The sequence below is a fragment of the Lemur catta genome, chromosome X (genome assembly GCF_020740605.2).
Source record: "Lemur catta isolate mLemCat1 chromosome X, mLemCat1.pri, whole genome shotgun sequence".
NCBI classification, from domain to species: domain Eukaryota; kingdom Metazoa; phylum Chordata; class Mammalia; order Primates; family Lemuridae; genus Lemur; species Lemur catta.
The window spans coordinates 33105228-33123109 of record NC_059155.1 but is presented as its reverse complement, the minus strand read 5'-3'; the positions used below and the strand labels follow the sequence as shown (position 1 = coordinate 33123109).

The following is a 17882-nucleotide window of genomic DNA, read 5'->3' as shown; positions in this document are numbered from 1 at the left end:
TGGACATTTTATATAAGTGGAATTGTACCACATGGACTTTTGTGACTGGCTCTTTTTACTTAGCCATGTTTTTAAGATTCAGCCATGTTGTAACATATATCAGAACTTCATTATTTCTGATAGCTGAATAATATTTTATTATGTACCTACAGTATACAATATTTTGCGTGTCCATTCATCTGTTGATAGAAATTTGGCAATTATGAATAATGCTGCTATGAACATTGGCATACAAGTTTTTGTGTGATCTCCTTAGGTTTCTTCCCCTAATATCCTTATTCTGTTCTAGGATCCTATCTAGGAGAAATACCACATTATATTTTCATCATCATGTCTCCTTAAGCTCCCGAGGCTTTGCTTTTGATGGCCCTTTAAATGTCCTGGTTGATGGCTTGGTTGCCCTGAGTTCACCATTACCTATGCATGCCATTCAGCTCCTACTTGTTATGCTCTGCTTCCACATCTTGCTGAACTAGCTGGAAGACAGAGGTGTTGCTCTCCTTGACCCCTCTCCCTTACCAAGTACAAGTTGTCAGAAATGTCTCTTCATCCAAAACTTCAGTAGCTTACCTCAGAGTATAATAGATGTTCTTTATTTCTTTCTTTGTTTTGTAATTGCACTGTTTTATAGTTACATTAATGCTTCCTTGTTTACAAAGGGCTTTTTAGTGGGTAAGTGACTTTCCCAAGAGCCTCCAGTGACTCATGTAAAGCTGGGCCTCAAACCCATATCCCTGGCTCCCAGATCAGACCTCTTCCCCCTAGACTACCATTAGCCCTGCGGAATAAAAGATGCAACTAGTATTAAGTATTTGGGACCTTTTAAATCCACTCCTTAAAGACCCTTCCTCCAGAGCTAAGTTTTCTTCATAACCCAAGTGAGGCACTCAGTTTCTTCAAGAAAGGCCAATGCAAAATTGTCTCTTACATTTGCAGTTTGCTTAGTGCTTTCCAGTCTGTCCTTCTCAAATATTCCTCACTGCAGTCTTTTCCCCTAGGATACAGTTTGTGTCTCTTTTATTTACCAAAGGCATTTGGTTGTTTTATTGGCAAAATCAGTTCAGGTACAGAGAATGTCTGCCTTAAAAAAATCACACTGGTGCAGGCAAGCCTGGGTTCTCTGCCAGTGTCTGACAATTGTTTCTGGCCCATTTTCCTCCATTTAGGACACTGGGGGAGTAATCACTAGAGATTTACTTTGTCTCCTGCAGGTACAGAAAGAAAGCTAACACCTTAGTGGTAACTACAAATATTCCTCTATGACCACCACACTCCCCCAAAAGTGTAAGAATCAGAGAGACATTTTCTTGGCATCTAGTTGGATTTCAAAATGAATTTTTAGAGACAGATGTAGAAAATGGTTGTTAGATATAGTTGAAAATAGTCAAGTTAGTAGGAAAAAAGCTGAGGGCTGGCCCGAGAACCTAACTACCATTTCTAACATTTTTTATGGGAAACTGCATTTTGAGCAACTGAAAATAAATGAATATTAGCCGTACTCCCATTTGTACATCAGAGCCAGCATTTGGTGAGAAGAATAAATGAGATAAAATGAGAAAGCACAGTTCTACAGATTGTTCACCCCAGAGCGTTGTTAAATGATGGAATAGATTCCCCATATTCAATGCCTACTTCTTTAACCATTGATTTTGAAGTGCTTCAAAAAAAAAAAAAAAAGAACCAATACACACTCGGCAGGATTGAGAGTAATTTATTGTGATTGTCTTTGTTCAGCTTTGAAAACTCAGGCATTGATATTAAGACTAAAGAGAAATTACATAGAGCTGTGTGATTGAAAAAAGTTTGGCTCTTTCGAGTGATTTTTTTGTTTTTAATGCCATAGACTTAAGCTTTAAAAGCACGCTTCATTGAATCCCGTCCAAGCCTCCTAGGACAGGGCCAGGGGACCTTTTTTCTGTTGAGGGCCACTGACCCACAAAGAAAAAAACTAATCAAGGGCCATGTACAAAAAGCAACTTAATTTAGGTGCTTCCTTAGAAAACCATAAAGCATTCAATTCACCTGCTTTTTAAATTAAGAACAAGGAACTCTCAACAAGTACAACAAATAAAAAAAAAACCCTTCAGTTTCATGTTATGCACAGTTAAAGAGATGGGGTGGGGTAAGAAAGAACTATATGGGTAGAGTAAAAAGAGAGTGGAAAGCAGACAGGAGAGTTTTAAGGGGCTAGAAAAGATAAGTGGAGAAGAAGCTACATATGTCAAGGGTCACAAAAGCAGGAGATTGATTTAGGGAAACAAGAGACAAACGACAATTTATAGATCATAACATACTCTTCACTGAGCTAGTATATTAACTGATCAACTGCTAATCCCAAATATTCTGCAGCTGGAATCCTGAAGACTTTCTAGCAATAATTCCTAAGGAAGGATATGTATCAGAATCACCTAGAGCCCCTTTTAAGAAGTGCACATATCCAACGCTACCCCCACAGTTGCTGTCTACCTGTCCCATATTGATTCAGTTGTCCCTGTGTTCAGCTCTCAGCCTAAAGGAAAAATTGTGGCAACTTTCTTAAATGAGATGTATATGGGATCACCAGGTTTAGAAAGGAGATCTCCAGAAAGAAAAGGCATTTCTCATTCAGGCACAGCATTTTGGAAACAGCCTCAAACACATAAAACAGACTGGCTTTCAAATAATATATATGCCCTGGCTTTCAAAAGAAACCATTTTTGGTACTTAAAGTAGAATTATTCAAATTTTTTAAAAAACCAATTGAGTTGCTTGAATTCTCAGAGATTCTTACCAGAATGTGGAGCTATAATTCCATTTTCACATATGCCAAGACTGTCCCCTTTTTCTTCCCTATTCTTCTCAGCACTAACTGGTTATGGCACTGAATTCCCAGTAGCCCAAGTATGTCTTGGGGTTTAATTCACAAGTATGTCTTGGACTGCATGTGTCTCAGGGCTTTTGGCAAGAATGTCAAATTACATTTTCAAGTAATGCTTTTAAGAAATGCAAACAGGATAAGTGGTGCATTCAGGACTATATGGCCGAAAGTTATTGGAGTGGGAATTTTGCACTGAGGGGAAATCCACTTTGCCAGCAGAAACATTAGCCAGGTGTCTCTCCTGTTGTCACCCTTGACACAAGGCAAGCCTTTCACCATCAGAAAAGTCTTCCTGGAAAGATCTCCTGTCTAAGATGAAAGTGCACTATTTTTTGTCTTTTTATTCGATATCGCCAAAACAAAGATGTACTCCAGTGTTCAAGTACAAGCAGATCTCCATAGGTCCTGCTGAAGGCCCCTGGTGGATGTGAGATGACTGGAGTGCATGGGCTGTGCTGGGCCTTTTATGTGTGCCAGTGTAACTGGTGCTGTCTACTTTCAGCAGGTTACCAGTAAAACTTTTATTGCTGCTACACATTTTTGAAGAGTGTATCCTTACTTATTGTAAATTTCCTGTGGGTAAATTTAAACCTCTCAAAGTCTAGCACCTTCTTGAATGGAGAAAATTATTCTTTCCTGCTGTCTCTTAGTATTTTCTTGCTTCAGGGTGTGTGTGTGCGTGTGCGTGTGCTCACACACACATGTGCATTGGGGGTGGGGGGAAAGAGTGCTTTTCCTTGAACTTAGATGCCCATTTTGATAGGATCCAGTAAGTGACCCTTTATTAATAATATATGAACCCTGTAAAGATTAGGTGAACATAATTTATTTTCTAAACTCATGAATTGCTTTGCCTTGGAAATTCACACATACCACAATGGAATCTTTGCAGGGGCTTGAAAAACAACCTATCCTATGATGCATTTTAGCCTGTGACAGACTTTTAAAAGTATCAGCTCCCTTATTGTGAAGCAATTCACTTAAATAGCCTTATGTGTTCTCATTCTGAACATTCCAATTCATTTTCTATAGGGGGTGCGAGTGTAATGTGTATTATTTAATAGAGCTATGGCACTATACCATTTGGGGTCCTTCATATTGTGTTAAGACCGTAATGGAGGAAACCCTCAACCCTGAAACCAGGAGACAATTGAATCTCTCTCTCTCTTAATTATATGTCCCAGTACCAAAGACCTGCTGTGAACTTGTGAAGCCAGTGAAGAGGGAGTTTTGTTTTTGGTTGTAACAAAGGTGTTTCCATAAAACAGCCTTAGCAACCCTTCTTTTTCACTAATGAGATCTAAGATATTCTGCAATTTCACAGCTCCAACTCTACTACACAATCATTTTTATCTCCTTTTTTTCTGTTGGTAGAATTATCTGTTGACCAAAGCTTTCAGATACGCCTAAGGAAACTTTTAGCAGTTTCTGGATGAGGAAGTTATTTGAGGATTGTTGCCCTTTCTCCCCTCCTTACATGGTCTTTTAATGATGCATACCCCCTTTTTCCTGGTAATAACACTCTCCCTACTTTTTAATTGCCAGGAAGCAAGGAAGATCGAGAACATATATGATTGTGTAATTATTTGCATATGTGCAGTTGACAATCTAGTGTTAGTCAAATAAGTCAATCAAATACATTGCCGACTCAGTTTCATCTGAACTACTGCCATACCCCAAAGCTACCTTGGTATCTATGTTAGGTAAAGGCCTATTGCCTGTCAATGGCCAGCTTATGGCCCATTTCTTTACCCATGATTAGTGTTGTTGGAAAGATTTGCTTTTCACTCCCCAGCACTTTGTCTGTTGGACACACTCACCATTGACAGATTCATATGTCTTCAACATATTCATTCCTAAGAGCTTGATTCTTTTCAGCCCCCTTCTGTTTTACATGGAACATGAACAGCAATAGCAGAAGAAACAGTGCAATCCTTGTAAACATGTATACCAAATTATACCACACTAATATCAGAGCAACTAAAGTGTTAGTACCTAGTGGGATTTATTTTTGAGTGGTACCACATCTCTTGGTCATTTTGAGGGAAGGGGAATTGTCTCTTCAAAGCACAATTTTTGTTCTGTGACAGAGGAGGAATAAGGTGGGGGAACTGTAGGGCATTATAGAAAGAACCCCGCTAAACCCTCATCTCCAAACTGCAAGCAGAATGTAGTTGCTGTCAGGGAGGGGAGATACTTTGGAGGTTGGGCTGCTGTAGAGTGGTGTATCTTTGACGTTTCCCTTGATTCTTAGGGCTGCATCACTATATAAAGATTACATTCATCAGAAACTGTTAGTCTATGCTGGGATGAGTGGCTACACCATACAGCATCATAAGGTAGATATAGTCCTTGACATCTACACAGAAGACAACTGGATATAAATCGAGGATTGTTTACCATCAGCTCTTTGTGACTTATCATAGACTCAGATTGTCCAGCATGAACTCTCATAGTTCCCTCTTTGCTGACAACCCCTTGAAATGCAGGAATCCTTTGCTTCCCCACAGTGTAACTATTGCACATATATTTGCTCAGTTTTTGGTTGTTGGCACATGTTTTATAAATCATTCTTCATTAAGGATAGTCTCTTTTGGAACATAAACTCCCTAATCTAGAAAAAGTATGTCTCATTCGCATGACTTGTACAGTATTTAGCAATAGTATCTGAGGGAATTTATAAAAGACACTACTTGATACTGAATGCTACTTCGTTTGTTGGTCCCACCAATTTTCCTGTGGTTTATCCATCTCCCTGATTAGAAAGTTATTTTGCCTTTTGGAGGAGGCTTTATTATTTTATTTTTTCAAGAAGGGCATACAATTTTGTTTTGGCTTCAAGAAACTTGTTAGATACACATGATGCCTGGGCCTTTTGCAGGAGCCTCGGAAGACTGAAATGAAGCAGAGCATGTGCACCTAAATCAAACACTGCCCTCTTAGACTTGATGAATGATAATAGAGATTGACCATTCTACTTTTTATCTTCCAGGTGACCATTTGAAGATCTGTCCCCAGGGTTATACCTGCTGCTCTCAAGAGATGGAGGAAAAGTACAGCCTGCAAAGTACAGAGGATTTCAAAAGTGTGGTCGGCGAACAGTGTGATCAATTGGAAGCTGTCTTTGCTTCCCAGTACACGAAGTTTGATGGTATGTTATTCAAGTCACATTTAAGAGCTGACAGTTAAGTTCGTACAATAGCTTTTTCAGGGCTTCTCTGTTCCCTTAGTGCTTGAGTTTTCTCTCAAGATGTTCTCCTTGTTGAATACCGGGGGCAAGTTCACCCTGCAGCTTTAGTGCTAGAATCCTTCCGGATGCACTGGAATCTGTATGGTAGGCATTATGGAAATACAATCTCAAGAAGCCAAAAGATAGATTAGTTTACTTTAAATGCTTTCATTTATTTTCTTGGGTGAACACGGAATAGTGTTGTTGACGCAAGTTCCTTAAAAAAAAAGAAAGGCTTCCTAATAAAAAGCAGGCATCTGAAAACTGTCTCAGTCAAAATAACAAGAGAGATTTTACAGATGCAGGACTTCAAATTAAATTTCGAAATGGATCCCCAAAGACAACTAGAATTCCTAGAAAACAGACAGAATTAAAGCTCAGGTCTTGAGTGTCCATGCTGCAGTGACCCAGAAGTGGCTACTATGCTATAGTCTTCATTATGCTGGGCTCCATCCTCAGCCTCATTTAAACTTGGGCTCTGGCATAGTCTTTTCATGTAAAAGCCATGACAGAACCCAATCTAATCCCCTGTGCCAGACATGGTTTCTCACATGCACACTTTCTTTTAATCGTGAAGAAATAGCCAATATAAGCCCAATGAGAGACACTTCAATCCCATCTGACGCAATGTTACAGATAACAGACTTTAAAAAAATAGAATGTGGGGTCCAAAACACCTCAGGATTCTTTTCTCTGTTGCTGTTCACTCAGTTTGAAGATTGTTATGAAGTAGATTTAGTTTTAATAGGAATGATTTCTTTTGTGCCTGTTTTAAAGGCCATTCTAATTACATAGTACCTTTGAAGGATGCTTTTCTTGACATTATGTGTGGTGAAGAAGTACAAGGCAAATTTTCTAGATATGAAATGTCTTTGACTATTTCTGCAAAGGGCTTGTTACCATGGTGAGAAGTTAGACTAAATTAGATTTGATGTAGCTGATAAGGCAGTCACCAGCTAAAGAACAGGTTGTTTTTCAAATGTTGGCTTTGAGATGTATTATTTCAAACTTATAACCAATTTAATAAGTGTTAGTTAGGTTTTCAGGCTAGACCACGAATTATATTTACTCTGTAATGTAGTTGAACTAAAACACTGTCTATGTCATATACCATTGATCCTACCCATCTTTCAAACACATTGCATGCAAAATTGTGTCTTAATTCTATCTCCTTTCCTTGGATGGATGGGAATAATTTATATATCTCTATATCCTCCTTATTACTCCATATCCCCTACACATATGCTATAACTGTTAAGAGTATTTAACAGTATGTTAACACCACGTGAAAATGAATGTTACTGGCAGAATACATCATTAGACCACCTGTCTATCTTGATCACTAAATTATTATTATTGAAAAGAATATTTCCTTGACTATGGCATTTCTCATTCATGATAATAACCTAAGCATTTTCTTTGACTTTCGGGAGAAAACTTAGAAAGATAATTAGATGATCATCTTTGAAAACTTTAAGATGTGGATATTTAAAAATTACCACTTAGGGGCTTCATAATGGAATTTAGAAGGAAAAAAATCCTGCTCTTTAGAAGTGGCTCTCCTGTTGGCAGCATGATGCAGTGGAGATAAAGCTGTTTTTAAGTTCTAAGGCTATCTCCTCCAAGTCACCCCATTTCTTGTTAGACTTGTCTCTTCCTGGCATGGAGCCCATAGTCATTGCCTACAGGCCTGCTGGTTTAGCTATTCTTACCCCTTCTCGCTCCCCATGGTTTTATAGCAGCACCCCTATGATTCCAATGTGTAGTTTTTTTTTTAAACCATACAGAGAAACTTTATCAGCAAGTGTTAACATATGTTTTTTAAAAAGGACAGAAGAACAGTTTCTCTTGCCCTTCCCTACCAGGCTTCACATTCAATAAATATGTGACTCTGTGCCTTTTTCAGTTTCAAAATGTTTCAAGAAAAATGATTATTAAACTCCAGTTTGTTTCTTATGACTTCTAATTAAAATGTGGCATAGATAATAGTTAGCCTAGATTACTTTTTTTTGAAGAAGTAGCTGAAATGGATTTGGTCTGGAGATCAGAACAGAGTTAGAATACTTTGTGTACATTTTTTCCAAATTAGGTTGTCTGAAATGATGAAATAATTTTATATGGCAAAATCTCAGTTGACTAGTACCCAGCAAACTAATCTTCTAGTGAGTGCTGCATTGATTGATTTTGAAGGTGGTCAATTAGGATCTTCCTACACTTGTCAATGCCTAATAATCCAGGGATGTTGAATAAAGTGCTTTAAGGGGGTATCTTGGCTCTAAGAAATCCAAGGGTGGGTGCTTTGGTCAAAGAATTGTCCAAACTACTATAAAAGCCAAACCCTGGGTCTTTGATGTGAATGGAAGAGAGAAAGTTGGGTAGAGTAACGAGATGGTGACTGGGGAACCAAGATGAGATTATACAAAGACAACTGGGGACATGAAATGAGGAAATAGCAAAGGACTCATAAAAATATTCTGGGTCAAGCAACTTTAGAGGAGCACCTTTTGTCATTTCCAACTTTCAGAGCAAATTCAGAGTGGTTACCCTGACCCCAGGCAACTTCCTCTATTGGCAAAATTTGCCTATGTCTATGAGATATACTGCTTCTTTCTAAGGCAGGAACAGTTACTTTTTTAAAAGTAAACTTTTCAATAAAGTTTGGGAGCTTGTAGGGAGTTAGCCTTCTGTTATCAGAAATTATCCTATTATCCCAGTTTTCCATCATTCTACCTTGATTGTCAGGGTTCTAGTGCTAGCTCTGGCATTTTTGGACTTATCAGATTTGAGGGATGCATCCTTTCTCTAGTTCTCTTATCTGTAAGGTCCTTTTTGTTATGTACTTTTAATTTTCTACTGTTTGCATATCTCAAGAGACTATACAGTCTATAAATCAGTTTTTATCTTTTTTCTTATTTTGCGGGGGGGACATGGTCTAGCTGTGTTGCTTGGGCTAGAATGCAGTGGCATCATCATAGTTCACTGCAACCTCCAACTCCTGGGGCTCAAGTGATCCTCCTGCCTCAGCTCCCCAAGTAGCTGGGACTACAGGCCCATGCCACCATGCCTAGCTAATTTTTATAATTTTTTGTAGAGACAGGATCTTGCTGTATTGCCCAAGCTGGTCTTGAATTCTTGGCCTTGAGCAATCCTCCTGCCTTGGCCTCCCAAATGTTAGGGTGTTAGGATTACAGGTGTGCCCCACCTCGCCCAGCACAGTTTTTAAGTTATAAACTCTGTGTGTCTGGGTGTGCGTGTTTTTTTCAGACCTGGGTGAAATACAAGGTCTAAAAACACAGACTCCCCCCGGGCCCCAACAAAATTCTCCGGTTTCCCATATTTTAAATGTGTACCTCTGAGTTTAAGGACTCACGTCTGTATTTTTCTATACTGTCATTTTTTTAATCCACTGTTTATCTTAGGATGTTTAGCACCAGAAATCTACCATCCTGGGCTGGAGACATAGAGCCAGAGTATGATAGTGACAGAGCTAGCTGCTCCCCCTCTTGGCCAGTTGTGGGAATTGTTTTTGGTAGTAGAACTGGTAATTAACATAGCTGAATCAGTTGTCTCATGAATATGCTAATCACATTCTCAGTTCAGAGGGGTTGGGAAAAATTGTTTGGCAAAGTGAATAGAAATAGTAGAAGTGGGGCATAATCAATGTTTTGGGACCACGGCATAAAGACCCACCCCCAAATGTCTAGCATTTTGTGAGAGACTAGTTGTTTTTAAAAGAAACACAGTTAAGAACCCAGATGGGTTAAGGTGATTAGAGATGCCATGTCAAATATATTTCTGAATTACATAGTAAAAATGATATAACAGTTATGAAGTAATATTATTGCTAAACAACTTGCTGTAGCAAACTGTTTGCTAGATATTTTGCATGTTTAAAGAAATCTTAAGGAAATAGAGATGTTGCCTGATGCTAGTCTATTGGGAAAACTTCTTTAATTTGTGATTTTTAGGAGCAAATTTAGTAACCTTGAACGGGAAGCAAAACACACTGAATTGCCATCCTGGTTCTGCAGCTAACCTCCTGTGACCTGGGGCAATTAACTGGGTCTCAGTTTTACCATCCATAAAATGAGGGGGTTGAGCTAGATGCTCTCTAAAAACCCTTTCAATTCTAAAAATTCTGCGAGAATCTTTTAAGCATGTGACTAGAGCAGCTGCTTTACTGAAAGGTCTTACAAGATGTTAATTAGCCATCTGTATAGTACCCTCTATTTTCCCCCTATCATTTCTTAACTCTCAGCTACTTTCACCAGGTCTTTGAAAACCCTCCCAGGAGCCTGAAGCTTGTTAACTTGAATAATAGTAGAAATTTTCTGAATTAGCTTAAAACGCACATAAAGGAAATAATTGTCTGTCCCATCTATCTGCATGGGCCAAGTGTAAATCAGAGCGGCCACTCTTCCCTTCAGCCCTCAAGCCCCCTTGTTTTCTGTCATTTCCCAGAGGCAGGGCATGAAGCACTCTTCAGACGTAGCCGAATCTGTGTTTTAATCACTGACTGAAAATTGTCTGTCATTCATATTGGCCATTAGTGCATTAAGTCAGTAGAAAAAAACAGTTTGGAGGTTCAGTGAGTTGAAGGTGTGGGGGTGAGAGGAAACTTCCCCTTTCCCCCAAAAGTTCACTGAAAGATCAACTCACAATTAAGGCAGATTAATAAGAGGAAGAGGTTTACTTACCATGCTCATGGGGACAATCACAGAGTGATTACCCAATATCCCAGTGGGACCCAGATATTTTCACACACTCCTTTTAGAGTGGGGGGGAGCTGAGGAATATAGGCAATTATGTTTAGGGGCAATAAATCGTTGCTAGTGTGGATGAAAGGATAGGGGAAACAGGTTGACTTGTAAATGATTCTTTGCAAATTAAATTAACCTGAGAGACAGGTATTATATTTAAAATGATTTGGGCCAGGTCTGGTTGCATTCTTGATTATTTTCTTTCTTGCAATATAGTGAGATTAACAGGGAAGGGAAAGGATGGGGAAGTCAGTTGTTCTTTTGATGGGTTCTTCTGGTTATGCAGATAGAGGTAAAGTCCCTTCCAAGGGCCTGTTGATCTCTAAGGGCCTTTAATTAAAAATACTCCTTATGGCAAGGAGTCATATTTTGGGGTGACATTTCCTGAGCTCCTTCAAAGGCATTAGAATTCATAGGCCCATGAAAGTAATGAACTCAGTGGAAGTGAGCTCACCTTAAAAGACAAATATATCCAACTGAGCTTCACAGCCATCAGCTAAGCTGGAATTTTCCTGACCTTAAATATTTTTTAACTACACAGATTTATTATTATCCTTTGTACAGCCATAGTTATGTACTAAAGATTTCCTGGGAGGTTTTTAGGTTGAAATAAGTCTAAAACATCCTCAAAGTAAGTGTGTCATAGGTATGTATAGCACAATGTACAACATTTATCAGTTTTTAATCCTTGCCTTAGATTTCATTCATTAAGACTTCCTTACAAATTAAAAAAAATTTAAAACATCTGCTACAGTGTAGTGGGCAACATTTCACAGGCTGAGTAGCCACAGAAGTACAGAGAAAGACATGAGGCCTTCTAGCCTTCCTGCAAATGCAGTGTTCCTTCCAGATCATGTCTTTGATTTAGTTGGAAAGCACTGCTACTCCGTGCCGTTACAATTCTATTTTATTTCCCTTCCATGTGAAAGAGACTAAAAAGCTGGGTACTTTTGCTAATTCTTTTATAAATCCCTCTGTGAAACTTGACTGCCAGCTTACTGTAATCAAATCAAGAGCTCAGACAAAATGCTTACATTTCTCTATTGACAAAGGTTTTCTGCCTTTTTGAGTTGTTATCTGAAGTGTGACCAATTGCAGCTCTAGCATTGGCTATCTCTTTGGATTTAAAATGCTTGTGCGGCTTCTACAGAGCCTGAAGCACTTTTACTTTGGGCCTCTAATATTAGCTTTGACTTAAGAAGGCATGACAATGAGCAAGAAGCAGTGATTTGTTTGGAGACAAGTAAATACGTAGAAGAACTTCAGCTGAACTGCTGCTATTGACTGTGTTGGTTCATTGCACTTTGGGTCTGGGAGTTTGGAATGTTGTTCATCACTGCCCATCCCACTTCTATGTGTCTGTCTGTCCAGGCAAAGGAAAGTGCTTATTTGATCTAGCACTGACTCCAGCTGATTGGCTGAGAGAATTCCCAAGCTGGGGAGGCTTCATTTCAGCCCTTTCTTATCCATCGACTACACCCATCTGCATCACCATCTCTCTTGAAAGAATTAACAGAGCAATGGAAACTCTTATGATAAATATGACTCCAATAGCAAGGGTGGTTGGTACCTGGCATACCTTTTCTGGAGGTTGATTTGGCAGTGTGTTAGAAGTTTTGAATAGCAAATCATATCAGTCACAGTTGAGTATATGACCATGCCTTAACAGGCACTCTTGAGGAATGAGATTGTGCCATGATAGAGCCAAGTGCCCATTAAAACACTTTCACAAACTTTATCAAAACAGCAAGGCAGAGGAGATAGTCATAAACCTTAGGTTGTCAGTAAAATGCTTTCTGCTTTTTTTCCCCATACATTTGTAGGTGCTATTCTTCACTAAATATTTAATACTTGATCTCAGGTGAAAGAATAGATGGTTATAACTCTTTTAGTTTTCTTTACAGTTTGAAAAGTATGATTTGTAGCATCTACAAGGAGGCTTCTTTCTTCAAGAATTTTGTTGATGTGATAGTTTATGTTTGCATGCTACACCAGGGCTGTGAAATACGCCATTTATAGTAAAGAGGAAATTAATCCTTATATGTAAAAGGCAGCTTCCTAATAATGTAAATACAATGTGGTAATTTATAGCACCAAGCAAATGGATTGAATAGAAAGGGATTCCAATCTCTTAGGGTCATGGGTTAATTCTAGAATGCATTCTAGCTCATTAATCAATAGCCAGTTGATTGTTTATAAAGGAGTAACTAATGGCATTTAATAGCAGAACTGTAGGCCCTTTGACCTGTTTCAAGCATTTTAAATGTTTATTTGATGCAAGACAAGTAGCTGGGGACAGAAGTTTTAGAAGTACATTATGTTCTCCTTTTTAAAAGACAGGATATTTACATAGAAAACTTTTATAGGGAAAAGTTTTGCCTTTTCACTCTAGTGTTTCCCATGTTAAATTGGTACTGCTTACATTAAGAATAATTAAATTTTAGAGCTGGAAAATACTTAGCATCCCCTAGCTCAGTCTTTGTACTTACTGGGTGGACTTCCAGCAGCAAAGCTAGTATGCAAATGAAATACGTGGGGGGAGGGTGACCTGCTGATTAATTCCCAGTTTTCATATGTGTGTGATATGTATGGCGTTCTTTCTTTTAATATAGTGTCAACTCTCTTCCCAAGGTTGAGGTTTCTTCATTCCCTGTTTTTCACTCAGCAGTCACTCCTGCCCTGATAGATATCTGGGACATTTTACAACCTTGGAAGATAGAGCCATTAAGCATTTTCCTTTGGATAAACAGCTTCCAGTTTTATAAGTCTTTGGGTCTTAGCAAACCTCTGGAAGCTTCAACTTCAGCTTCAGCTTCATTTCTGTTCCCCTAGATGGACAATGCTTGACTCCACTGGGAAAGATAAAAACCAGTCTTAAAAGACTTTAAAAATGATGTAGATATAAAGAAACTCTAAGGGTGACAATAATATCACCTCATGTATTACTAATAATGTCTATTTATCGACCATCTACTTTGTACCAGGCACTATCCATATGAGGTGAGTGATAATGGCCCCATTTTATGGATGGGCAGCAGAGGCTCAGAGAGGTTAGGCCTTTTGTCCAGTCAAGGTCATAACAGCCCCTAAGGGAGAGAGCTCATGCTCTTCCCACTGTGTTATGCTGCTTTAGATTCGTAGCATGTTACATGTTTATTTCTATCCCTGTGTTAAATGACCATCCATAAGCTGAAGGAGTAGCAGCTGCTTGATCCTTAGAAAACATATACCCTTAAGCCCCCCAACTGATAAATTGAGGGGGAAATAAACCCTGAAACACCATATTTCAAATGCTTGCAGACCACCTCCTCTCTGACTTTCTTTCAGATGCCAATAACTTAACTTAAAATGGACTCCCTGCCAGGCACAGGGAGTACGCCTATAATCCTAGCACGTTGGGAAGCCAATGCGGGAGGATTGCTTGAGGTCAGGAGTTCAAGACCAGCCTGAGTAAGAGACCCTGTCTCTACACACACACAAAAAAAATCAGCTTGGTATGGTGGCATGTGCATATAGTCCCAGCTACTTGGGAGGCTGTGGCAGGAGGATCCCTTGAGCATAGGAGTTGAGGTTGCAGTGAGCTATGATTGGGCCACTGCACTCTAGCCTGGGCAACAGAGTGAGACCCTATCTCAAAAACAAAACCAACAAAACGGACTCCCTGAGGAACATTTTTCATGAACAAGCAATTTCTGCAAGGGAGATCTAACTTCCAATTAACTTGGCTTCTGACCATTGTGAACTCTGGTTTACACTGTTCTTGGCTGGTTCTCTCTTAGCCACCAAATGTATTATAATTGGTTTTCGGCATAATGATTATGAGGGATGATTGCTAGGTGTCTCAGGCCTATAAATTCTTCAGCAGTTAATATCTGACCCTGCTCCTGGGTTGTGAGAATAATTGAAAAAAAAAATGGAGATGAGCATCACAGTGATTACTAAAGTTGCTAGTGATGGCTGTAGATGGGGGACCTGAATGGGTAATTTGTGCTCCATTTCTAATTGTAGAAGGAAATGTCATGAGATGAGAAGGGAGAATGGGAATGTGAAAGAATTATGCAAGAACATATGAGAGCTGCTAATTTAACAAGGAACAGATGCAAAAGGGTTTTTTCCCCCCTTTTTTCCTAATAGCAGATTATTATTCTTCGGTTGGTATTGTACCTAGTTTGTATGGATTTTAAAACTTAAATTATGTCTGCCATCCCTGTTGAGGTCCCTTTGAGGCACAAAGCATATGTAGAATAGTCCCATTTAATAGGGTCAGTAAGAATTAGTCTAGGGAGAAATTAGTTTGGTCTTTTGGATCCCTCAATTTTTGTTCTGTTGACTCCCATAGATTAAATAGATGAATATTGAGGAAGTTGCTATATGAAATGAAGGATTAAGAACTTTACAGATGTTTTTAAAATCTCTGGTACACTCATAAAACCATGTGTGGAGAGTGGCAGTGTATAGTAAAGGTGAATTAGATGAGGGAAATTTGTCTTTCTAGAAATTTTCATTATAGTCTGATTGGGCAGGAAGAAGGTTAAGATGCATGGTAAAAACACTGTGCTTTGATTTGAGCTCAGAATAGCCACTCAGTACATACTTGTCAAATTTCATAGCCATTTGGAGAAATTAAATTGTGAGGTTTTAACTTGTTATATCAATTTTATAGAATTTCTCAAGCATTTATTAACCACATGCCCACTCAAATGGTCTTTATGTTTGCAACTTATATGGTCACATTAAAGAGTCTTTTAAAATGTGAAGAAAAGAAAATAAATTTTCTGAATCATTAAATGAATTAGGATTTAGTATGTATATAGCACCACACTAAGCTCTTAAAATACAAATTAACACACACACATACATACACACATACACAAACTTTCCTAGACAGGATTTGAGTCCTGGAAACCAAAGTAAGGTCCATTATGGTGTTGGACAGGTAAGCTTCAAATCAGTCTTCTCTCCATTAGGTCATTCCTTTTGTACTCCAAAGTAGCTATGTTATTAACATATAGCTATATCAACCCATAAGCTCTTAACCTGGATGAGGAACTCTAAGAGAATTTACTTTTTCCACGAAAGGTTCAGCGTCTTAGCATTTGTTTGACCTGCAATAATACTTTGAGGCTTAAAGGATGAACCTTGACATTTCTAAAAGTTTTAAATTAAAACTAAGCTTGACATGCCATTCTACCCACCCCCCCAAAACCAACATGACTGTAGGTGACATTCATTAAAAATGTAACTAAGTGAGGAATGAAGATTACTTCTTAAATGAGTACTAAAATACAAGTCAAATAATTCTCAACATCCAGTTTTATGAGTAATATGATAAAAATCCAATATAGGGAAGGACCTGTGGTTGCTGTTAGAATCTTCTCTTTTAGGTCATGAAATATTAATAGCACTGGATTGGCACAAGCCTTTCCTGTTGTTCTCATGATGACCAAGCTTTATTTTTTAGTATATGATACTTAATGTGTGCCACACACTGGTCATGTAATACCACAACCCATGTTTGCTTCTTTTATGCCCTCAACCAGCAAGCACAGCTTAGCAGCAAGGATGCTAGTGATTCAAGCATGGTATGGGATGTGGACCAGATGACATTTAAGGTCCCTTCTCAACTTTAAATTCTAGAACAGTGCTGCATGCACTTAATTATCTATGTTAACACTTAGTTGAGAGGGTTCCACACAAGAAAATTTGTCCCTAAGACATAATAAAAAATTTTTTTCAAAAAGGCAATTCATTGGAAAGACATTTTTCCCTAATTAAAACATTAATGCTTACCCTGACTGCTTCCCACTCAACACAGCCCCTGACCTGTTGCTGATTGCTAGTGACAGGTGAAATGGGAGAAGTTTCCGCAGCTATAGAATAGTTGTTGCCAAACTTTAGGGTGTAGCAGAATCACAGATGGCTGGGCCGGTCCCCGGGGGTTTTTGATTCTGTAAGTCTGGGGTGGGATGGAGAATTTGCATGTCTAACAAGTGCCCAGGTGATGCTAATGCATGCTGGTCCTGGCCTGGCCGGCACTTTGAGAACCACTCAGAGGATTTGGGGGAGAAGTAGCTGATTTGAGTGCTTCTCATGTTGTTCCCCTAGCTCTTTGTGCCCTTTTTGCCCTCTCTCTTTCAGGGAGAGAACTTCGGTAAAAATGCCAGGCCATGCACTTGTAATGGGGATGAGTTGACCTGCCTGTTTCTTTACTCTGCAGAGGGAATCCATTTCCCTTTCTTTCTCTCTGAAGAAAGCCCAGTAAATAAAAGGCAAGCAGTAGCAGGAAGAACACCTAGATAAAAGGAGAAGAGAAACAAATACACACACACAGAGAGAGACACACACACACAGTGTTTGAAAAGCTGGAACCAGGCAGGACTGTGGATTTTAGCCCTAAGCCTCAAGGAACCACATAGTGACGAGTTAGGGGCCGAGAGGCATAGGTAGAGATAGGTATAGAAACTCTTGGCATGTAAGGAAAGCCACACACAGCCATCTCCCTCCAAAAGGCTTCAGTTTACTCAGTCTAGGTTTTGAAAAACTATTTGGAATTAATTGTCAGCCTCTGATTTGCCCACCCAGCATGAGAAGAGAATGGTTTTGTAGCACTATTGCGTTTTGATAAGCTCGCCAGTGTTCTGGCTTTGAAGCAGGCATCATATTTTCTTTTCTGTTCCATATTTACATAGAGGCAGTTTCTTATTTGATGTGGTCCTTATATTTTGCTTTGGTATTTATTATATTTCCTGCTTATAAACATGATAGCATGAGGTGTTTATTTTTGTACTAGGCAAGAGATTCTTTAAGAATGATTAATGTTACAGATACACTGTTAGCTCCTCTTTTCATTGAAGTTCCTGAGAAAAGCTTCAGGAGAAAACTAATTTGTCATTTGTACTTAAGAGATTAAAATCTTTCACACTTTGGCTGTGGCTGTGTGGTGGCCAGAAAGTAAGTCTGAAATGACAAGGTATTCTCATTTGTATTTTTCAGTTATTTTTCCACATTGTCTTACAAATACGCCACATTTATGGAT

General features: G+C 38.9%; 1 protein-coding gene across 1 annotated transcript in view; it reads left to right on the top strand.

The window, feature by feature from the left end:
- GPC4 (glypican 4) overlaps positions 1-17882 on the top strand; it is a 101837-nt gene that overhangs the window by 61593 nt on the left and 22362 nt on the right. Inside the window, exon 2 of the mRNA XM_045537773.1 lies at positions 5850-6008. Coding sequence (XP_045393729.1) covers positions 5850-6008 — 159 coding nt within the window. The remainder of the gene's footprint in view (positions 1-5849; positions 6009-17882) is intronic.